A 25,826-nucleotide genomic window follows, 5' to 3' on the forward strand; every position below is an offset into this window, starting at 1 on the left:
GATATATAAATAAAGCTAACTGTAAGTACTTGAAATAAGATTAATTTTCATTTTTGTGGATCCGAAACACTCTTATCTTAGCTCATTTTAAAGCTCTCCCGAGAGATTTTTCACCCTCGAGAAGGAGTGGCATTTACTCCTGGGGTAAAAGCACACATCGGCACTATTATTATCTTTTTTCCTTAATATTTTTCCTATGCGTATTTCAAATTTCATGTCAATACAAGCGGTTCTTTAAAAGTCTGAGCAAAACCATGAAAGAATGAACTATTAATTTTTATCTTTCATATTCATGCGTTTAATATTTCCATTCCTTTTTGTGTTTTTAAATTTATTTTATCCTAAAAACAGTATGATGCAAATGTTTGAAATTAATTCGTTATTTCATAAGCTAGCATATTTAAGGAAAAATTCTGAAACAAGTCGATTTTTATTTTTAAACTATGATTTTTTTTACATACATATATACAGGGTGTAACAAAAATACAGGTCATAAATTTAATCACATATTATGGGACCAAAAATAGTTCCATTGAACCTAACTTACCTTAGTATAAATGTGCACATAAAAAAAGTTACAGCCTTTTGAACAAACTGAAAATCGATTTTTTTCCAATATATCGAAAACTATTAAAGATATTTTATTGAATATGGACATGTGGCATTCCTATTGCAGTAGTATCTTAAGAAAAAATTTAACAACAATGATGTTCTTCAGCATTTGAATTTGTCACTTCTTGTAAATAGACGAATAAAACTAGCAATAATGCTTTTTATCTATAAACTAATTAACGGCTTTGTTAACTGTCCTGAATTACTATCGAAAATCCGAATTAATACAACCAGTTACAACTTACGAAATCCTTCTTTATTCTGTATTGAGTATCACCGTACTAATTATGATAGAAATGATCCGATGACTAGAGTTCTTAGGCACTTTAGCACATATACTGTTGATCCATTTTTAGTTAAATTTATTCTTTTAGGCAATTGTTAAATTGTGTTGATCATGTTTAGTTTGTTTATGGTGTTACATCATATTTTTAACACATTTTATATTGTTTTTTTTTTATTGTATATGTTAGAATTTAACTATGTCAACTATTTTATAATTCATTGTATTACTTTTTTGAACAATGGTGAAACCGTTAACAAATAAGTAAAGAAAATAAAAAAACCCCCATAAAAGTTTTATGTAAACATATTAAAAAAGAAGCCGCAACTCGATAAAAACTGCCTTATCGAAAAAATACTACGAGCCAAAAAGTTTTAAAAATATTGAGTTTAACTAACGGTACCACAATTATAATTTAATTGGAACGTACACAAAAATTTGGGGGGTTTAAAGGAGCAAAACCCCCACACAATTTTTATGGGATGCACAAATTTCACTATAATTTTTCTTTAAGATGTTCCTGCCATAAGAATGCCACATATCTATTTTCAATAAATAATCTCTAATACAATAAACATCAAAATTAACGCACCACCTTAAAAATGGGACATTTTGATGTCTCGTATTTCGTATTTCCTAAACCTGTTTTCCGATTTGAGTGATTTTTTTAGTATATTATAGCTTTATTCTTCTAGAATATCGATGTAATAATACTATTGCTAAACAGGTAAGTATCATTGTATACCGGGTGTAACAATGATAGTGTGTTTTTTCCTCAAATTTTGGAACACACTGTGGAATATTCTAGAGTATATAAAATATTGAAATTAAAACTCAACTGTAGCCTTAGGCTTTCTTAATATTTTGCTTTTCGATTCATTCGCTTATGTAGGATAATAAAAAAGTTAGGTACTTTAACAAGTTATTAACAAGTTTATTAAGTTATTAATGCCTGATTGCACCAAACAGATCTTAAGCTCCAGCTTAGTTAAGCTATACTTATAGATAAGGCCTCCTTGAGTATCTCTTACATTGCACCATAATTTTAGATTCTTACCTTATTATTAATTATATCTATTCTTATATTATGGTATTCTTATTGTAATATATTATAATTATATTATATTAATTCTTGTGATATTCTCGACTTAAGCTTAAGATCGGTTGGTGCAACCGGGCATAATAGTCTGGGCTGATTATCGGAGAATAGGCTATTTTTGGGAAAAGTTATTTACCAGCAATTTTATTGCTGGAATCGAATTATAAGATCCTATATATTAATAATATAGGTATGCAAAGTCCTCAGATAGTGTGCTACTTTTTTTATAAACAAAATGGCGCCCGAAAATCGTGTTTTTTTCAATTATTGCTCTAGAACTCCGAAGATTTTAACTTTACAACAAAAACACTCAAATAAAAATTCACCGTGATTAAATTCTGCATAGAGACCTGTTTTTCCCGATCTGCTCCGACAAAAATTTTCCTCGGAAAATGCGGGTTTTCCCAACAAAATCTTTAATTTTCAAATAAAGTTTTAGATAAGTAATTATTTACCAATAATTAAATAATTTGGTGACTTAAAAGACTTCTTGGTTTAGATTATAGTTCCAGAAGCTGGTGAAAATTAAACGAATATTTTAGCAACAATTCAATTGTTAATTAATAATTTACGGTCGCAATAATAACCAAAATAATTATGATACACTTATCAAACTTTGAAATCTTATAAAAATGAGATGCCTATTTAACATTTTGTTGACAAAATATAAATTTTTTATTTTTTTGCATAATCTTTAAATGTTTAAAAAAAATAGTTATAAACAAATTAACGTTTCTCAGAAAGTTTTTATTATATTATAATTTTAAAAAATAGCTAAAATGCGCATTTCAAATATCTCGAAAATAAATGCTTTAAAACTTTTTTGCAACCATTTGCAAAAAAGTTATGAAAAGCAAAGTAAATATACGATTACTACGGTGTTAATATATTTTTTTAATTCTTTCAAAGCGTAGAAGTGAGTTTAAAGTACAAGCTAATTATTTATAAAACAATATCGATTATCAGCTTAATGGTTATATTTTAATTAAAGATTATAAATATATTTTTTTGTAATTTACACGCGCGAAAGTAGAATAATACAGTACCGTAGCTACCCGCCCACATACACAACTCACGCGAGTTTAAGCGTGTCAGTCGCGTCGAGTGAACATTTTATCTCCGGCTCTGTATCAAGCCTACTTTCGCGCTAAAAATTACAAAAAAAAGTATTTTTAATCTTTGATTAAAATATAACCATTGCACTAATTTTTGACATTCTTTGTGAGTAATTAGATTGTACCATAGACTCACTTTTAAGCTTTGAAACAATTAAAACAAATTATAAACAATGGAGATATCGTATATTTATTTTGCTGTTTCCTAACTTTTTTGCAAATGGTTGGAAACATTTTTTAAAGCATTCATTTTCAAGACCTATGAAATACGCATTTTAAGTATTTTTTAAAATTAGAATATAATAAACAATTTCTAAGAAATGTTAATTTGTTTATAACAATTTTTTTTTAACATTTAAAGATTATGCAAAAAAATGAAAAATTTATATTTTGTCGACAAAATATTAAATAGGCATCACACCTTTATAATCTTTCTAAGTTTGATCAATGTCTCATGATTATTTTGGTTGTTATTGCGACTGTAAATTGTTAATTAACAATTGAATTGTTGCTAAAATATTCGTTTCATTTTAACCGGCTTCTGAATTTGTAATCTATACCAAGAAAGCTTTTATTTCACTAAGCTATATAATTATTGATAAATATTTACTGGCTCAAAAAATTTATTTGAAAATTCGAGATTTTATTGGGAAAACCCACATTTTCCGAGGAAAATTTTCGTCGTAGCAAATCAGGAAAAACGTGCCTCTATGTAGAATTAAATTGGGGTGAATTTTTATTTGAGTATTTTTGGTGTAAAGTTAAAATCTTTGGAGTTATAGAGCAATAATTGAAAAAAAAATACGATTTGTCGGCGCCATTTTGTTTACAAAAAAGTAGCACACTATCTGTGGACTTTGCATACCTATATTAATAATATATAGGATCTTATAATTCGATTAAAGCAATAAAATTGCTGGTAAATAACCTTTCTTTGTACTTTACTAATTAGACCAACGTATTTTAACTATTTTTTTCAAATTTTAAAGATTATGCAAAAAAAAAAGAAAAATTTATATTTTGTAGATAAAATATTGAACAAGCATTTCGTCTTTATAATCTTTATAAGTTTGATCAATGTATCATGATTATTTTGGTTATTATTGCGATCGTAAATTGTTGATTAACAATTGAATTGTTGCTAAAATATTCGTTTAATTTTCACCGGCTTCTAGAATTACAATCTATGCCAAGAAATCTTTGATATCACTAAGTTATTTAATTATTGATTAATAATTACTTACCTAAAACTTTATTTGAAAATTATAGTTTTTGTTAGGAAAACCCGCATTTTCCGAGGAAAATTTTCGTCGGAGCCAATCGTGAAAAACATATCTCTATGCAGAATTTAATTTCGGTCAATTTTTATTTGAGTGTTTTTGTTGTAAAGTTAAAATCTTCGGAGTTATAGAGCAATAATTGAAAAAAATACGATTTGTCGGCGCCATTTTGTTTATAAAAAAAGTAGCACACTATCTGCGGACTTTGCATACCTATATTATTAATATATACGATCTTATAATTCGATTCCAGCAATAAAATTGCTGGTAAATAACTTTTCCATGAATTTTGCTAATTAGCCCAGAGTATAAGTTATTTAACATGTTATTCATCCATACAGGCTGTTTCTAAATAAGTGAGAAAAACTTTAAGGGGTAATTCTGCATGAAAAAATAATGACCATTTTCTTTATAAACATATGTACGCAAATGCTTCGTTTCCAAGATATGGGATGTTGAATTTTTTCTTACAAACTGACGATTTGTTTATTGCTCTAAAACCGGTTGAGATATGCCAATCAAATTTAGTAAGTTTTAAGAGGTAGTTATTGCGCATTTTCTGACATACAATTAAGAATTTTATATTCACCATTGGCATGCATACGGGTCATATTATCCGGTCATATTACCTGTATGCGCGTAAAGGTGAATATAAAATTCTCAATTGTATGCGAAAACATGCGCAATAACTACCTCTTAAAACCTACCAAATTTCATTTGCGTAACTCAACCGGTTTTAGAGCAATAAAAAAATAGTCAGTTTGTAAGAAAAAATTGAACATCCCGCATCTCGGAAACGAAGTATTTGCGGCAATATGCATATGTTTATAAAGCAAACGGTCATTATTCTTTTATGCAGAATTACTCCTTAAAGTTTGTCGCACTTATTTAAAAACACCCTGTATTGATGAAGAACGTTGCTAGTTGTTAAAGTTCCAACTTTTTTATTAACCAACATAAGCAAATGAACCAAAAAGCATAATGTTAAGAAAGCCTAAGGCTATAGTTGAGTTTTAATTTAAATATTTTATATACGCCAGAATATTCCACAGGGTGTTCCAAAATTTGAGGAAAAAACACACTATCATTGTTACACTCGGTATACAATGACACTTATCTGTTTAGCAACAATATTATTACATCGATATTCTTAAAGAATAAAGCTATAACATTTTAAAAAATTCACTAAAATCGGACAACAGGTTTAGGAAATACGAAATATCGAAAATGTCCCATTTTTAAGGTGGTGCGTTAATTTTGATGCTTAGTGTAGTTTTCGATATATTCGAAAAAATCGATTTTCATTTTGTAACTTTTTTTATGTGCATATTTGTACTAAGGTAAGTTAGGTTCATTCGAACTATTTTTGGTCCCAGAATAGGTGATTTCATTTATGATCTGTATTTTTGTTACACCCTGTATATTATACGGGTGACGTCATCCATATGAGCGTGATGACGTAATCGATGATTTTTTAAATGAGAATAAGGGTTGTGTGCTAGCCCATTTCAAAGGTTATTCAATTCTCTATTCAGTAACATAAACATTAATACATTTATTTATACAGTGTATCCAAGAAAAAATTTTTTGAAATTAATTTACACAAAAATAAGAATATATGTAATTTATTTAATTATTCAACATACATTTTACTTCTATCAGACAATATAAAAAAATGTTTTTTGATAAATAAACATTGATTTCGCTTAATTTCAATGTTCAATCTGCCACTTGGCAGTTTCTGTTCACATTCCGCTTTCATTCGTCTAGGAAAAAGGTCGGAGAGAAAGTTCCTAGTACTCAAAATCTGAGTAATAAAAGTGAAAATTGAAGACAGTTTATGTTTTCTTTCGATTCAGAGGCAACACACAATCTCCAGACAGCTGTTTCTGTCTTACGACGTCCTCAGTGGAGCTGCGTGCACACCTCTGAATCAAAACAAAACTAAACTGTCTATTTAACTGTAATTTCAAAAATAGATTAAAATCCATATCTTAAAGAAAACAGAAAAGTCCCAGATACAAATTTCACGATTAAAATAATAGAAAATAATTATTTAAATCTGAAACTTTTCTTATTGGAACCCCTTTCTGGTAACATCCTTAATCTTTGACTTTTACAATCTATAAGACAAAAGAATTTGTTTCCTAGACCAGTGGTTCCCAACCTTTTATGTCTGGCGACCCACCTTCTCATGTTTTTTCATATTCACGACCCATCCCTCACCCATGATGATATATAATGTACATTATTCGGCTACTGTAAGAGCCACGCCGCGACCCACCTAAAATCCGCGCGCGACCCACTAGTGGGTCGCGACCCACCGGTTGGGAAACGCTGTCCTAGACGAATGAAAGCGGAATGTGACTGCATATTGTAGAGTCATTTTCGCTTTCTTTATTCGGCGTCTCTTGTCTTTTAAATTGTAAAAGTTAGATATTGGATGTTACCAGAAAAGGGTTCCAATAAGAAAAGTTTCAGATTTAAATAATTATTTATTAAAATAAAAATGTATACCATTTTAGGATTGCACTCCGTATTCTAATTGAAAAGTGAGATTGTTTTGCCTTCGCATTGCAACTGAATAAAAATTGTATACATTTTTATTTTATAGTCGTATTACTCCGTAGAGTAACTAGGTACATTTTCCGTTGGAACTTTATCAAGCTGCAGACGGGGATGTGAATTGCATAGTGTAGAATTCCTTCCCTTTGTCTTCACTGTAGCATCCATTTGGCTTGCAAATTGTAGAAGCCTTGGGGGTGTCACCAGGAAAGTGTACCAATAAGTTTTTCAATTTAAAAATCTTTTAGTAATATTTATAATATTTTCAATATTATTAATGTTGCTTTTAGGATTGAAAAACTTCATCTTTTAATTATTTATTATTTTTAATAATGAATTTTGCATCTGGGACTTTTCATCTTTTCTTTAAGAGATGTTGCTACAGCGTCCTAAAAGTGGATTTTATACCATTTTTAAAATTCCACTTAAATAGACAGTTTGGTTTCGTTTTGATTCAGAGATGTGCACGTTGCCCCACTGAGGACATCGTAAGTAGTGATATTGATTATAGTTACTTTCGAGTATTCGTTACAAATTGTTACTTTTGTATAAAGTAATCATTTACAGTATTCGTAACTTTGATTATTTTTGTTACTTTTGTATTTGAGTACCGGTAATCATATCGAGAATCGCATTTCTCAGTATTTCTTATAAGTATAAGATCCGATATAACAACCACCTTTACTGATCTATTTAGTGGATAGAAATTAAATGATATTTAATCTATTATGTTGAAAATTATTGAAAACAAGGGGTGCCCGACATAATTTTGTCCAGGCTAATTAATAATTAAAACAATTATTCTGTTTGCATCAATTAAGTGCCAAAAACAAACCCTCGAAACTCTAGATGACGTACCTTAGCAGTAACCCTGGGCAACCAGGTGCTTCGGAGGTCGATTCTGATTGTATATTCGTGTTCAGTGACCCCAATTACCCCGAAATAAGAAAATCTGGCCCTTAATATACTGATTTTAACATGTTTATACAATTTTCGATGCGTTTTATACACTTTAAAATGCATTTCCACCCATTTTTCTATTGCAAACTTTTTTCCAGACGTCATCCTAATCCTAAATACAATGCAAAATGTTGCAAGTCGCTATGTACAGCTGGTTCCAAAAAAAAACTGATACGACTCTTAAAGCGTATTTTGTAGAAAATTGAGCAGTGTACTTTCTTCTTCTGCTTCTTTTTGTTTTTGGCCTTGCTGCAAGGCAATTACCAGCACGATTTATAGGCGATCTTGATGTAGTCTGGCTCTAAGCCATATCAAAATCGCTGACTATGTTCTTTTAAAAAGCTTTTGATGAGGTGTGATAATGAATATGAGTTTAATTATGTTTAATTTATTATATTTTGAAGGATAAATACTTATTATTTACATACTGTCACTGTCACTGCCAAACCTTAAAATTTGTCAGATAACTTCAACCTCAAAAAATGGCTGTTTGTTTGTTTATTTTATTATTTGTCTGTCATAATAAATATAATATAATGTCAGACCAATCATACACTGCTCAAAATGATCAAATCTTACTAAGAGTCGTATCAGTTTTTTAGGAACCAGCTGTACCTACCTACTATATTTAAAAATGGATTTATTCCTGTGTTTTTAGTGTTAAATCCCTGGTCTAATAAAAACAATGCCATACCTACTACTCCTGTCGCCAGGGGGGGTACAACGGCCTCCTGTATTCAGATGGACTTACCCAAGTTTTTTTTATGTATTTTGACCTGTAGAACACGAATTTTTTGGGTAACAGTTGATCCGCATGTCGATAAGATTGTTATAAACCAAGAAGTTGAGGAATCACATAACAGAGATTTCTCGCAAAACAAAACATTGTTTTGTATTTTTTGGGCCATTCTAACCAAAAAATGTTCCTACAAATTTTTTCGTAGGATGCATAGTTTTCGAGATAAACGCGGTTGAACTTTCAAAAAATCGAAAAATTGCATTTTTTGAACCCGAATAACTTTTGATCAAAAAATAAAATAGCAATTCTGCTTACCGCATTTGAAAGTTCAAGTCAAATTATATCGGTTTTAGTTATTTGTATTGCTAAAAATTTATTATTTTATTGTCAAAAAAAAACTATAAACACCTAGTGCTTGAGTGATGTTTTCAATGATTTCTCATTTAAAATCGAACGAGTAGGTAGAAGAGGTAAAAGTGCAAGCGGGGCTATTTCTACGTAGCATGCATTAAAACGCATGTATTAAGCACGGGAAACACTATGTGTTTATAGCTTTTTTTAACAATCAAAAAATAAATTTTTAGCAATGCAAATATTCAAAACAGATATAACTTGACTCAAACTTTTAAAGGCGGTAAGCAGAATTGCTATTTTATTTTTTATTCAAAGGTTATTCGGGTTCAAAAATTGCAATTTTTCGATTTTTTGAAAGTTCAACCGTGTTTATCTCGAAAACTATGCATCCTACGAAGAAACTTGTATTAACATTTTTTGGTTAGAATGACCCAAAAAATACAAAAAAATGTTTTGTTTTGCGAGAAATCGCTGTTATGTAATTCCTCAACTTCTTTGTTTATAACAATCTTATCGACATCCGGATCAACTGTTACCCAAAAAATTCGTGTTCTACGGGCCAAAATACATAACAAAAACTTGGGTAAGTCCATCTGAATTAAGAAGGCCGTTGTGACCCCTCTGGCGACAGAACTATACATGTAAAATTATAGTTGATGATCATAGTCTAGAAATATTATCATTTCTACACAGTGGCGTGCGGTGACATTTTCGGAAGAGAAAGCGATTCAATAAGTTTATAAGTTTTTAACAAATATTTTCTTACGAGGGTCGAGATCAAATTATATACCTACTTAATAGGTATATACCTAATGTATTAACTGTTAACTTATATCGACTAAAGACAAGAACTACAAAAAATTAAGTTTAGTGTTTAACCCAGTCTAAGAGACATGCACACGCCTTGAGAATGAGATTCGGGTGATGCAAATTCATTGGAGCAAGGAGGATTTACTCTCATAAGCGGGGGTCACTCCATCCCGCCCCAATGCTTCATACCTAGTATCCACTTCCACTCCGATAGCACTCTGATGCGCTATAGGGGCTCTCTATCAGCAAAGTGCTTATTATGTGGGAGTCCTGGATACAAGGAGTCACAATCGAAATCCTACCCCGATCAATGCAGGTGAGTGACTATAGTGACTTAGTATATCGTATGTCTAGTGACTTATCATCGATCTGTACTACTTGCTCAAACTCGAGTCCCTGCTCCAGGCTTGGTTTCTTTAAACTTAAAAAGAAGAGTTCTATTCAAAATTGTTTTTATATTCCGATTTCAAATCACCTTCCACAACACACAACTTTCAACAATGTGACACTTTCGGTGTCACATTGTTGAAAAAAACTTGAGTTCTATCCTTCTATCGACCAGTGCAAATTTTTTGTCGATAACATCGTCGTAAAATTTTGGATTTTCTGATAATTGTTTAATACACTCTTTTTCAATGGATAATAGGGCTAACTTGGAAAGTTTGTCTTCGCTTGTGAAATTTATTGTAAAACTTTTAATGCGTTTTAATACTAAAAAACTTCGTTCAACTGATGCACTTGTAGCTGGGATAGTTAGTACCTACCTACTAATTCACACAACTTGACCACTTCACACAGAGACTTATAGGTCTGGACCCGCGTATGAAAAAAAAGTTGATTAATAGCAAGCTGAAAATTTGTTAATAACTTAAGGGTGTCTAGTCGGATAAACTTTGATATATGGGAACACTGGAACAGGGGCAGTTTTAATTGTGGAAGAGGTTAAAAATTTGGAACGGTCACACCACGAAAACGGCACACTTATTTTGTCCGACAGAACAGACTTAAACTCTCCGAACAGAGATTAAACTCTCATGCAAAAATCAGACTGCTATTTGGTGATAAATAGCAGTCTGATTTTTGCATGAGAGTTTAATCTCTGTTCGAAAATTTTAAGTCTGTTCTGTCGGACAAAAATAAATGTGCCGTTTTCGTGGTGTGACCGTTCCAAATTTTTAACCTCTTCCACAATTAAAACTGCCCCTGTTCCAGTGTTCCCATATATCAAAGTTTATCCGACTAGACACCCTTAAGTTATTAACAAATTTTCAGCTTGCTATTAATCAACTTTTTTTTCATACGCGGGATCCAGACCTATTATTTAAACCAGTAGTATTCAAAAAAATTAACCGATTCCTAAGTATTCAAAGTATCCAAAGCTAGAATATCAAAAAAATCATAATTTAATCGTACTGAATTAAATACCTCCGTGGAAGATTTTGATGAATTATAATTAGACATATTAAAATTACATAATTCTACATATTTTATTTCTTTAAAATTTTCAAAGTGATAATTCATTTGTTGTAGAATATTATCAAAAATTTCGATGTATAATCATCGATAGGTCTCTCTTTCGCCGACATTATCAATCATCATTATTTTTCTTTTAGGTTCGAAGCCCATATTTTCAGCTTTATCCCAAATATTTTTAAACAGCTCATTTTTTAATCATCATAAGTCATCAAATTGTCTTATACAAAATGCAATGTCACTTGACTTCGTCTGTAAAATGTCGTAGGTACTATAAAATCTCAGTGAAAGAAAAAATCTCAAAATGTCTAATAACATATTAGTAAAAATATTAAGCAAAAAATTGAAATCGAAATTTTCTTTAAGCCATTGTACCTAAATACCTACCTCTTATAGCAGGAGTAACAGTCTCCGCATCTCGTTTTCGGAATCGGATGGCGCTCGGACGATCGCTTCCAGGGGTATCAAAATTCGCGTGAAAGGAACATGACAGCGGGTGAGGGTATGAAACCCTGACCAATTTTTGAACGGGACAAATGCATGACAACAAGAGATTTTGATATGCGCTTCCGTCGTTGAATTGTGTAATATTTGAGCTCGTTTGTATGCGATCATTTTTTCATGTTTCAATGCCTATTGCCTACATAATATATAGATTACTTAGATTAGGGAAACATTGTTGATAATGAAATACTAATTAATAATATATTTATTTTCTTATATGGAAGTATAGGGAAGCGGTTCTTCCGGTCAATCTAAGCTATTTTTTTCTAGGCCTGATAAGAATAGGCTTAATAGGATAATTTGTTATTTAAATATACCTAATGTGTTGCATTTTTATTTTCAAAGGAACGAACATTTGTGAAATTCTGTGAATTATCTACCTCAAGAAATCGTATAGAATCTGTTTTAGGTGCATGCTTTGTTAAATGATATACCTCCCTCTGTTTCGGCTACTTCTCAGCGCCCTGTAATCCTGTAAAACTCTTCATAGTCTCCATAGCCTTCGCCCTTCATAGATAAAATTTTAGTTAACTGTACAGAGCGACAAACGAGAGTTGGCGGCTGACCTTCTCGTATTCTGCATTTGTCGCTGTGTATTTTCACTCAAGGTCACGCGCCAGCACTGGCTTGTCGGCTTGTACTGATACCGAAAACTCGTGGAATACCGGTCCGATTCCGATATCAACCGATTGTAGATACAATAGGTACTCAAATAGATACTCGCTCTGATACGATTGGTACGAAGTAATCAGAGTAATTAAAGTAATCAAAGTAACGATTTGCCTCTCTGTATAGTAATCGTTACTTTCGGTAATCGTAAGTAACGAGTACTTTGTAACGAATAGATACTTTTTCAACATCACTAATCGTAAGAGAGAAGCAGCTGTCTGGATATTGTGTATCGCCTCGGAATTGAAAGGAAACAAAACTGTCTTTCATTTTTACATTTTTTAAAGTTTTTATTTCATCTAAATTTTTGTTTTATTTATGTTAAGTATCTTTCAAGTTCTTTTATATGTCAGCATATTATAGTCGAAAATTTGGCTCCTTACAATGTTTTATCTGTTTTATTTTATATCTTCGTCATAAAAAGATCATGACAGTTCCCGAGAAAGAAGCCAATGGTACCGATGTGGAAAATGCAGCTCAGCAAAAAGAACAAGAAGTACAAAAAGAAAAGGAGCTCCTTAAAGCAATGAGAAAATCCAAAAGAAAGTTTCCTGGATTTCGTAAGAACTTATATGATTATTTTCAAGAATTCACTGGTAACACGGGTATCCACGGATTTAAGTATATGGGAGAACAGGAAAGGACCACATGTGAAAGGTAGATGTATATGATATAATTTTATTGTTATTCTATTTGATTGTATTTTGTACATATAAATACAAATATTTTGTTTCTTAATATATTTACATTAATGCAATACTAGAATACCACTTCATCACATACTAGAGAATTTAGGTATAATTATGTAGATAGAAACAAAACATTCTTGTTCTTCTTCTTCTTCCTTCTTGTATGTAGGCTTTAAAGCCTGTCTTTTCTTCAATATTAGCCTCCTAAATTATTTAAATTATCGCACCTCCTTTTTGTTGGTCTGTCAATACTTCTTTGTCCATTTGGTGACTTATCTCGTGCTATTCGTACTATCCTATCCTCTGATATTCTACTAATGTGTTCATTCCACTCCAGTCTCCGTTTTGTCACCCATCGATTTATATCTTCTACATTGCATGATCTTCTTATGTTTTCGCTTCTCTCCCTATCCAACAGACTTTTCCCTGATATTCGTCGAAGTATTTTCATCTCTGTTGTTTCTAGTAGTCGTCTCGTTTTAGATGTTTCAGGTTTTGTCTCCGCCGTGTATGTCAACATAAGTCTAATTGCTGCTTAAGATTCTTGCTTTTGTGTCTTGTCTTAGATGTTTGTTCTTCCAGATTGTGTCATTAAGAGATCCCGCCGCTTTACTTGCTTTTAAGCTTTATTGTCGTACTTCCTCTTCAACATCTCCGTAACTGGTTATACCTATTCCCAGATATCTAAACATTGCTTCCTGCTTTATTATTTTCCCATCAATTTCGATTTTATATCGTAGTGGGTATTAAGATGTTGTCATATATTTGGTTTTTTCTGCTGATATTATCATATTGTATTTCATAGCTGTTGTATTGAATATGTGTGTTAATATTTGAAGATCGTCTTCTGTCTTGGCGATTATTGCGGCGTCGGCGTCGTCTGCATAACATAATATTTGGATTTCTTTGTTCCCATTCTGTAATCATGACCTTTACGTACTGCTTCTATTATTTCGTCATTATTATTGTATTAAAGAGAAGTGTGCTTAACGAGTCACCTTCTCTGACTCCGCTTTGTATTGGTAAAAACTGTGTTAGTTTTCCATTTATCTTTAAAAACATAACATAACATATATAACATTTCAACTTACGAAATGTTGTACCTACTTTATGTTATGAAACTACTTAATTCTATCGGCGTCAAAACACATGATGATGGTCCTTTTCTCACATGTTTAGGGTCAACTAGTTTTATTATCGAATTAGATTCTAGATGTTTTAATTCTCTCAGAATTTTAAGATATGGCAATAGATGCCTACTTTAAGATCAACTTGTTCAAAATTTCGCAGGGACTGAAGCAGGGAGATGGGCTGGCCCCAACATTGTTTAACCTGGCACTGGAGTATGCGGTTAGGTAAATGAAAACTGGACGAGAAAACCTACTGACCAACCTAACGGTTCAACTGGCCGATTATGCCGATGATATTAATATTATGAGTATAACATCAACAGGAGCACAGGAAACATACGCAGAGTTAAAAATACAAACAAAAAGGCTAGGTCTGGACAAAACATTATACATGAAGATGACATTGAAACGGATGGAAAGTTTACATACCTGGGGGTAGAAATATATGGCGACGGATCAGAGGGCGGAGAAATACAGAAGAGAATAACACAGACAAACAGAGCTTATTTTGCCCTCTCCCATATATTTCGGTCTAAAAGTGTCCACCGAAATACAAAGATAAGAATCTATAAAACCTTAATTCGACCAATAGCATGCTATGGCAGTGAAGCATGGGTCCTAAAAGAAACTTCCAAAAACAAACTCGACACATTCGAAAGGAAAGTACTGAGAATACTAGGACCTGTTAGGGAAAAACGGAATCTTCAGAAGTCGATACAACAACGAGCTCTATCAACTTTATAAGGAAACATCCCTCTGACCGTTGTCAGACTTCACCAGAATACAAAGATTGAATAGGCCGGACATGTGATAAGAATGGGAGAGGCATGCTCCCCAATTACATGTATAAAGTATAAGTAATATAAATATTTTTAAGATCAAGACGCTATTGAAAATAGAAAATGTAAATTCACGTTTAATTTTCAGGTTCTGGTGGGTGATACTTTTCTGTATCTCACTTTATGTATGCGTGGATTTGATAATAAAAACATGGCTGAAGTGGGACCAGTCCCCAGTGCTGGTAAGCTTCGCTAGAAGTCCAACTCCAGTATGGCAAGTTCCTTTTCCAGCAATAACTATATGTTCCGAAACCAAAGCTCGACAAACAGTTTATAATTTTACACAGGCATACAATAGATTTATACAGTATCCCGAAAATATGACAGCGGAAGAGTAAGTAAATTATTTTCATATTAAAATGTTAATAAACTTTAGTTACCTATGGTTTTTTAATTATTCAAATGCTAAGAAAGATAGAAATGGCAAAAATATTTGAGAAAAAATAAATTAAAAAATTAGAACAATAAAAGAAACAGAGGTCAGTAATGATATAAACAACCTATGTGAAACAACTATTGGCTGTGAGTTTCGACGGTAACGCTCTCTCGCGGTTTGAAATAGGGATGGCGGTTGTTGACAAAACACCAGTTTTCGGTTATACCGGTTTTTTTACCTACGGTTTAACCTAGCGGTTATAACCGGTCAAAAAAACCGGTCATTCCAAAAACCGGTGTTCGGTTTTTTTAGTCATAGCCAATACCCAATAGGTTATTACATTGCGCTTTAGTTTGCGACACTTCATTCGAATCCATATCAGTATAGAAATCAGTCATCAGTGTTGTGAGATTGGTTTCAGTCAGCTTAAAACTTCTCATTTAGGCGCGGGGGCGAAAAATTATCCCATTTTGTTCTCTGAATTCAGTATTTTTTCCGCTTATCCGGTTTTTCACCGGTTATTATTTTATAAAGAAAAACCGGTTATAACCGGGACATAAAACAACCGGAAAAACCGATTATTTCAGAGGAAAAAAACCGGTTTTAGGTTAAAACCGGTAGGTTTTTCCCATCCCTAGTTTGAAACTTGTACTTTTCTGATAAAATTGGTGTGTGAAATATATAAAACGAGAAAAATAGATATTTATCTAGAAAAACACAAATTATGAACTGAAATATTATTGTAACCTGATTACTGAACTAATACACAGAATTAATAGTAAAAGTAATTATGTTTTTGTTTTATTCATTATAATTTTAATATTTAATATATAAATTCGTGCGACTGGATGACTGCTTACGCAAGAAGCTATTGAGAAAAAGGAGTTTATGTGAAATTTAGCGGTTAGGTACCTCTGTTTTTATTGGCCGTGGGTTTCGTCGGTAGCGCTCTCTCGCGGTTTGAAACTTGTACTTTTCTGATAAAATTGTTCAAATTCAATACACAAAACTGCCACTAACAGCGCTGGCGAAAACTGTCAAATTTCCTCTACTCATCGGCTCACAGCGAATAAGGATCTATTATTAGAGGCAGCTAAGGAAGTATGTTAAACAAGTAAAAAAGACTCAACAAATAAACAGACAGCGCATGGTGGTCTGAAGTAATAAAAAACAAGTAAAAGTGAAGAAAAAAAGCATGGAAACAATATCTGAAAGATAAAACAAACGATAATTATAATAACTATAAAAATGAAAGAAAAAAGGTGAAAATATTAGTAACAGAAACAAAGAGACATAATTGGTAAAAAAGAAGATAGCAAAAGTAACCAAAAGTATAAAATCCTTTATAAAAGGTATATTTGTTAAAATCCCTATACAGGATATATCCTCTTCAAATAGCTTTAGCTCCTTTAGGAAGCATTTTCGGACTAGATGAATTAGGTTAAATTGTCTTAAAATTATCTAAGGAATTTCCTGTCTTTGTTTGTCGGTAGAGTTTCTGCACACCCTGTATCTTGATCAACTGAAGTCTGCCAAGTGACTTGGAATTCAAACGTTGCAAAACCCTTTCGTTTGTGACTCTTTCTACCCAACTGATCTTCAGAATACGGTGGTTGACCCGCATCTCAAATGCTTCTAGGTTCTTCAAAAGCAATTCTGTGAGGGTCCATGCTTCAACCCCGTACTGGGAACATATAACATCGAACTATTCTTATGCAAAGTTCCAAATTGAGATGGTGACTGCAAAGGATTTTTTTAAATTTCATAAAACTTGTTCTTGCTTTGGCAATTCTACTTTTTATTTCTGTAATTTATTCAGATTTCCATTCCAGCTTTCATTAATATGAGTACCAGATATACACGATAACTTACGCGTTCAATTGAGTCATTATAATCAATTGTTACGTTATAGTTATTATTATAAGGTTGCCTGTTTACTAATAACCATAAAATTTGTTTTTCTTGCATTGAGTTTGAGTCCATATATCGCACAGGCCGCCACCATTCGGTTCAATAACGCTTGAAGATGTTCAAAATTGATCCTGTCACTAACAAGGTGTCATCTGCGTATATGATATTGTTCATAAGCACGCCATTAATGATTATGCCTTCTTTTGCGTTTTCCAGCACTTCATTTAAGATTATTTCAGCGTAAAAATTAAACAACAGTGGTGACAATATACAGCCTTGTCGAACTCCACGCTTGATTTTTACTTCTTCAGAGCATAGGCGTAACCAGGGGGTGGTTTTGGGGGTTATAACCCCCCCCCTTTTGGATGTACATTGAGTGCTATACGCTTAACACCATTATTATTCCATACCCCCAGAGACCTTCAAGTAGATGTAACCCCCCCTAGGATCATACTGGTTACGCCTCTGCTTCAGAGCACTGATTCCCAACCCTAACACATGCAGCCTGGCCCCAATACAAATTTGCGATGATTCTAATGTCCTTACCGTCCAGACCGGAAGTCTTGAGAATATGTAGCATTTTTTCATGGCGAATTTTATCACAAGCCTTTTCAAAATCAATTGCGCACATGAAAACGTCATGATTTACATCTCTTACATTTCTGCATCTTTCACGCGTTCCAAGGCTAGAGCGAAAACCGAATTGAGTACTTTAGAATCTGTCCTCAATTTTTCTATACGTTCTTTGATGAATTATTCTAAAATTTTCAATGCATGACTCGTGCATTAGACTGATGGTGCGATAATCGCTGCATTTTGTGGCTCTGTGTTTTTTGGTAGTGCAACAAATGAGGATTTAAGCCAACCTTTAAGAATTTTTCCGCTGTACGTAAGTAAAGATGTTGACACGAAACCTCAAAGAATGGAAGAAATTTTAAAAATTATGATCATTTGCAATAATTATGTGTTTATTTCAATAATTTTATTTGAACCCTATTCTTAAGTTGTACTTATTTTAACACTCTATGTTTAAATGAACCTCTGTTTCATTAAATGTTCAATGTGTAATGTTCAATTATTATGGTCATTGTCAATCACTATTTATAAACCTTGTTTTTTAGAATGAAAAGGTTTTCTGATAGCAGTTTAATTTGCGATAACCATTTATATACAGAAGGAGAAAACGTTACAGAATTTAAAACAATTGAATACCTAATGAGTGTAAGTACCTTTTAAATATCAAATAGTCCAGTAAAACAGTTTTGTAATTATTTTTGATATTTTCTGGGAAAAATGCACATACTTTCATTGTAAAATAAATTCTTTAATAATAGTTCAACTTCCAAATCATACATCAAAATATCCTAATAATAACTATGTAATACCGTCCAATACCTCAATCAACGGTAATACAGTGCATCCCAATATTGACGGAACACTATTTAATCCTATAAATTTTTTGATAAAGATACTAACCAAATAAAAGCAAAAATAAAAATTTTAATATGCTTAGGTATAGTATCTAAACAATGATACAACGGTCGTATGACCAAATTCCAGAAATTAACGTGTCTCATCTAAACCAAGAAGAAGACGAATATATGTATCTAAACAAATTTGTATCAACTCTCTGTATGTGCTTCCCGGTTTTCCAGCGTGTCATCACCTTTCGGTGAGACAAACTTGTTAGTGAGCATTGCGTCTGAGAATCTTCCAATTGATCTGCAAAGCCACTTCGAAGACAACTATTGTAATGACACCATTGTAGTGTTGGACTTCCTTTACATTAGATCAACTGTTTTACATTATATCAAAAGAAAGACAGTTTATACTTTTTAATTTATCATATACCTTAACACATGTACAATTGACCAAGGTCGGGTCACTTACTACATTGCAAAATGGTGTAAGCGATACCACTAAAAGGGAACTTACACAATTTTTTTATCACATTTCAGTTCAGTTTTGTATAAAAATGAGATTTCCAAAATTTCACCCTTCAAAAACTCATAATAACTTAGAAGTACAAATTTAAAGTGTTCTGTATTTTAAAATAGTTCACAAATGACCCGTGACGTCACATAGTTTTACTAGATTGTTATGTTTATATTTATATTCATATATTTATATATTTATATTTATATATTTAGGTATATTCTTTTTCTCCTTCATTAGTTTATTGGCCTCCACCTACTTGGGTATTTGGCTAGTTCATCGTCGCGGAATAAAGGGAAACTATTTATATTCTAATGGCATTAATCGTATGTCATTGTAATAATATATACCAGTTTGTTGAGATTGGAGTTTGATAAAGTGTTTGAAGGAAACGAAAGAAGATTTACTATGGAAAATAGAACCATTTTGTAAAAGTACAAGTTTTCTATGAATAGTTCAAACGATCAAAAACACTTGTAACGTCACATAACTGTATTTTCTACTGACTTTTGTAATGTCTAATTTAAAATTATATACTACTACTACTATCGGTTTACAGCGTTCTCCGACGCCTTCCGACTCCTAACCGCCATTCTTCTCTGTTTAACCATATACCTGGAGGGATTTCTCTTTCCTCTAGTTCTTTTTCAATTCCCTCCCTCTAGCTTCTTCTCGGCCTTCTTCTTTTTCTTCTCCCTTGTGGTGTCCATGCCAAAATCTGTTTAGGGATCCTGTCATCTGGCATTCTCTGTACATGGCCATACCATACCAGTTGTTTTGTTTTGATGTCATCAATTACTGTATGTTTAAAATTATATACAATTGTGTTTAACTTTGTTTTGCGGAATGTTAACATATAGCCCGATGACGTCACGACCCGTTTTGGGCTGGCTGGTATAATTTGAATTTTTAATCGTCTTTAGGAGCCAAACGAAAGACAAACAAAACTTTTTTTTTCTTTGATACATGTTTTAAATAATGTTCTGTTGTGATTTATAACATTTTTTTCGAATTTAAAATTTTATGCAAGTTCCCTATTGAAATTGAACTGAACTATGTTTATCTATTTTCTTCTCTTTAATTATGTGACTTGCATTCTTTATACAGTAAATATCTATTGTATAATGATAACATTTATATTCTCATGTTTACTATGATCTATCATCTGATCATGTTTACTATGATCTACTGATCTAAATTCAAATCAAACACATGTAAAACGAGTTCAATTTGAATTTCTAAAATTTATGTGTGTCCTTATGCCACATAATTAAGATAAGTTTGATTTTAGATCGCTCCGCAGTTTGTTGATTCATTCTTCTCCTGTAAGTGGACCCTATTAAATGAGAGTTGTGATAATATGTTTACTCCAATGCTGACTGAAGACGGTTTATGTTTTACATTTAACATGCTGGATCGGACTGAGCTGTTAAGGGAAAAAGTGTAAGTTAAACTTAGATCTTAAGCTTAGTGGTTTGTTAGTAACAACGTTGGTCGCATTCAGAAGACGAAAAAGTGACGGAACAGTTCCCGATGGAGCGGTAACAGTTGTGTTTCGTCTTGTTAACGCTCCGCTCCTTAAATTCGTGAGAGCCTATCACTTTGTTATATTATGTGAGGTTATATAGATACCTGCCTCTGCACAATAAATTGTTTTTGAAGTTATACTTCTTTACCGGCGATATGAGGGTGAATTTTTATATGTTAAAACCTATGATCCCGGCGCATGCGCATTATAACTTTGTTCTGATTGGATGTTCAAATGACATGTCAAAAATTATTCAATATGGCGGCTGTGGTACAGCTGTAGTTTGATTATTTATGGTTGTTGCGTTTTAAAATTTGTGTGAAAAGAAACAACAAACAAAAGTTAGTTAATAGTTATACTGCCTTTTTAAATAGTTTTCATATACCTATATTTTTGGACTTTTGGACTATTTTGGACAAGGAAAACTCATTCTAATTTGGTAAGTAGTTTTTATTATAATCATATTGTAATTATACATTTGGATTAGGTTGAAATACAGTAGAGCGTCGATTATCCGAACTAATTGGGGGACATAGGTGTTCGGAAAACCGATTAGTTCGGATAACCGAACTACAATATATTGATACATATTTATAGTCATACATATTTATCCACAAGTGAATAAAAGCCATATTTATATACCTACATATTTATTTATATCTTGATAATGACAACTAGCAACTAAACAAAAAAGTGCAGTCTTTGCAACAACATAATTATTTTTGGATACAATATTGAAGAAAATTGAAGATATTTTAAGCGTCAATTACTAACGCTTGCTCGGTATTCGAGTGCGGGACGCGGGAGTCGATAGTTCGAATAAGCGGTCGTTCGGTTGATCGACGTTCGGATAATCGACGCTCTACTGTACATTTATTTTCTCAAGAATGGGGATTTTAGAGAGAAATCCCAAATTAGGTCCGATTTTTATTTTTAAATTATGATTTTTTGGCGTAGATTTATTTATCTAGTAGGTATGTAATGCTTTGATTTACATACTTAATTTGATTACCAACAAAAGTTCTACCAATCTTCATCTAATATATTGTTTTCTTACTGTTTTGTTATATTTTAATATTTTCTTCCACAAAATTTAAACTACATAATTTAATTTATATTCAAAACAACTGTCAAACAGTAAAACGTTCAGTTACCCTATTTTTCCACATGACAAATAATGTGGAATTGGACGAGTGAGTCTAGGCTTCGATTACGAATCAAAGCGCCCCGAAATTCACGGGTTCGATTCCCGATGCAAGTTTTTATTTTTTTATTTTTTATGCATTTTATGATTTTAAGTATATTTGTTATATAATTTTTTTTTTCAGAAAATGCGTATTTAAAATTTTTGCCAACAATTATTATCGTTCAGAAATAATTTTTTCTTTGTGGCATTTTTCAATGTGTTTGTGTGCGTTTTATTCTTTTATTTTTTTAAATTTTTGGTATTTTCTTAAAAATCACATAATATGTAGTAGAAGTATAACTTCTTACGTGCGTACAAAGTACACACACATTCTTTTTTACTTCATAATCATGGTCAAAGACCATGTATTGCTTACCGTCTCCGCTATTTTCCAATTGATAATTATATTAGTGCTTGATATATTAGTACTTGACGCCATCTTTCAACAAGTCTATTGCAAATTCACAAAAGTAGCATACGTTGGACGGAGGTAGCGGAATTAATATGAGCTCACTATCATGGTGACCGTTCCGTAACACGTTCCGCAAGTAGTGCCGCATTCAGAAAATGAATTCCCAATAGTTGCGGAACCGCTCCGTCACTTTTTCATTTTCTGAATGCGACAAATGATTACGTAAAAAAATTACGCTTCTTGATCCCTTGCAAAGTTACGGCATTTAGGCAATTTTCACTTCTAACTCGACTGTTTTTTAAGTAAAATAACTTTATAATAGCTCAAATTAAAGGATAAACTACCAGCCCTAGAACTAAATCTTAATTATAATCTAAACTAGTCCAGTGACCAGGCCAAGGTCCGTGGACTATTCTGTTCATTATGTGATTTTCCTGGTTATTAAGTGCTAGTAACATCCCATGTTCCTATTCTTAAGATTTGATTGATAATATTTTGATAAGATATTCGCTGGTTAATGGATCAACAAGTATAGTCACTTTTCGTTCCAGATTTTGGCCTCTAACTACCATCACAGTTATCATGGTTAGTGAAGTTGTGCCTAAAATATTGCCTTCAGCAATTTTTTGATAACTAATATTCATTTGAAAGTAAAGATGATTCTGATAATGAAGTAGGTCTTAATATGAACTTGGAAAAAACAAAAATAATGACGAATACACCGAACATTAGAAAAATAAGGTTCAACTACATAAATTTAGAAACAGTAAGCGAATACATCTACCTGGTACAGTTAATGAAAGTTAACAAAGAAAATCAAACTGCCGAAATTACCGGAAGAATAAAGTTAGCGTGGGCAGGATTTGGAAAACTGAGTTGGATCTTGAAAAACACTAAAATAGAACAATATTTGATAACCAGAGTTTACGATCAGTGTATGCTCCCTGTACTCACGTATGGTTCACAGACGTGGACACTCAACAACGCCAATATGGATAAAACAGTAAAGGCACAAAGAGCGATGGAAAAATCAATGCTCGCGGTAAGGCTTATAGACAAACAAATGGATTAGAAGCAAAACCAAAGTAAAAGATGCAGGAGAACATGCTGCCAAATCAAAATGGAGCTTCGCAGCGCAGGACATAATGCCCGACCGAGGGATAAAATATGGAATCACGAAATAGAACAATGGAGACCATGGTTAGGAAGAAGAAGCAGAGGAAGGCCACAAATGAGATGGGCCGATAATATTAAGAAGATTGGAGGACACAACTGGAAACATGTGGCGCAAAATATAAAAAACTGGAATGAATTGGGAGAGGCCTATGTCCAAAGTTGGATTACTTAAGACTCATAGGTACAACTTGGTAGAGGCCCTATACAGGTGCTTTAATTCCTGCCTCTTTTGACTAACTAATATTTATTTGTTTAAGGTATTTACACGGGCAATATATGACTCACGGAAGACACTCAGAAGGTTGGAGTTTGGAAGACGGATATCCAAAAACGGCCAAAAAAGATACTTTTCCAAGACGAGCGATGTCTGCTGGTCTTTCAGCTGGATTATATTTGGTTCTAAAAGCTTACGAACCTGACCTAGATTATTTGTGTAGGGGTCCTGTTCAAGGATTTAAGGTAAGATTGTATTGTTTTTTAAAACATAGATTATAATCTTTTCAGCTGTCGAAATGTATATCACAGTATACCTAATAATTAGTTTTCTCATTCTGAAGCGGTACCTTTGAACTCTAGGTACAAATTCGGTAACCTTGATGCCATATTGTGTGAGGGTAAATCAGGCATGGCAGCACAGCGTATATTTACGCGACAGAGCCGACTTTGATTTATTTTGAAATTTTTTTTAAAGAAATTGAGACGTGCATATATAGGAGCAGTGGCGGATATATAGATAAGTATTTGCCTTGGGATGGAAAATTGGCCTTAGGAGGGGGAACTTCCAATAAAACACCAACCAAAAGACATAAAAAAGATAAACCCAAACTAAATAAAAGACATAAATAATAACTTATATGCATTAAGTTCCCTTAATTTTACTAACTGGCGTGTTTATTGGGTTGAATTTGTCTGTCTCTGGTTTAAGTTTCATGTCAACTAATATATTTTTATATATCTACAATCTTTTTCTTTAATTTTGGACCTTGTTAGGGGGGAAATTTCTCCTTTTTCCCTCCCCGTGGATCCGCCACTGGATAGGAGTTAACCAATTTCAAAACTCTCTTCTTGTTACTACTTACTTAATTTTTCGGGAAATTAAAAAAAAAACGTAAGATTATCTTTTTCACTGCGTTTTATTTATGCTTTAGTTTTCTAAAGTTTCACAACTATTTGTTACTAACTGTCATAAACTATTAAAAAATCAAATGGAGAGTTTTGCAACAGTTTTTAATAGATATGGTAGTTTTGAAGTTGTATGTTTGTCAAGTAGGTAGACTAAAGTATCTACAAGTTTTATTACTGAATTCAAATGGAGAGTTTTGAATCAGTTAAAACATTTTAGTTACATCTCACTAAAAACACAAGAGGATGTGAATAAAACTCCTAAATAGGTAGTATATTGCTTAGTGATTAATATTATCTACTTGTGGTAAACGAGGAAAAAACCAAATATATGTATATGTTGGTTCCTAAAACCTCCCGAAATATTAAACAGATAATTCAAACTAACAATCACACCTTTGAGCAAGTCAAGGAATTCACATATCTTGGATCGCTAGTAAACTCAATAAACACGACAAGCGATGAAATAAAAAGACGCATAGTAATAGCAAAAAGAACTGTTCACGGTCTCCATAAACATTTAAAAAATAAAAATATAAAACGTTCAGTAAAGCTCAATATATACAAGACCTTAATAAGACCGGTTTTGATATATGGAGCTGAAACGTGGACCCTATCTCAACATCTTCCATGGTCCAATATCACAACATACTCTGTCAGACTTCTCATACCTTCCTACTCCCCCCCATATTTTACAATCATTTAATTTTTAACCAATTTGATGTCAGGTTTCTGGAGGACTAAGTTTCATCAAGCTACTTTAGTCTCATTTTCAATCAGATAAAAACAAAACAGTATTTTTATAATTATCATATCACTTTTTCTATCATTATACAATTTATGTTGGGTCACTACCATGTTGACTACCAAGAAAGTCATCAGTCATTAAACAATTATCATTTAATCAATACTCTTAAAATCGTACACATATGTACACATTACATACTATTTTGTGTTCCTAGTATAAGACCTTTACCATTATTTGTCTAATCGTATTGATAATTTCATACCACTAATACAACACCTATTGGTATTGTTGACTGCATAACTTCCTGTAAC

General features: G+C 32.4%; 1 protein-coding gene across 2 annotated transcripts in view; it reads left to right on the top strand.

The window, feature by feature from the left end:
* Positions 1 to 25,826, top strand: part of LOC114335300 (pickpocket protein 28-like) — a 50,070-nt gene that overhangs the window by 2,483 nt on the left and 21,761 nt on the right. For both annotated transcript variants that reach the window (XM_028285519.2, XM_028285518.2), the window contains exons 2-6: positions 12,888 to 13,120; positions 15,210 to 15,455; positions 18,530 to 18,629; positions 20,635 to 20,786; positions 23,903 to 24,104. In XM_028285519.2, coding sequence (XP_028141320.1) covers positions 12,891 to 13,120; positions 15,210 to 15,455; positions 18,530 to 18,629; positions 20,635 to 20,786; positions 23,903 to 24,104 — 930 coding nt within the window. In that variant the 5' untranslated portion in view covers positions 12,888 to 12,890. The remainder of the gene's footprint in view (positions 1 to 12,887; positions 13,121 to 15,209; positions 15,456 to 18,529; positions 18,630 to 20,634; positions 20,787 to 23,902; positions 24,105 to 25,826) is intronic.

The sequence above is a fragment of the Diabrotica virgifera genome, chromosome 3, assembly GCF_917563875.1.
Source record: "Diabrotica virgifera virgifera chromosome 3, PGI_DIABVI_V3a".
NCBI classification, from domain to species: domain Eukaryota; kingdom Metazoa; phylum Arthropoda; class Insecta; order Coleoptera; family Chrysomelidae; genus Diabrotica; species Diabrotica virgifera.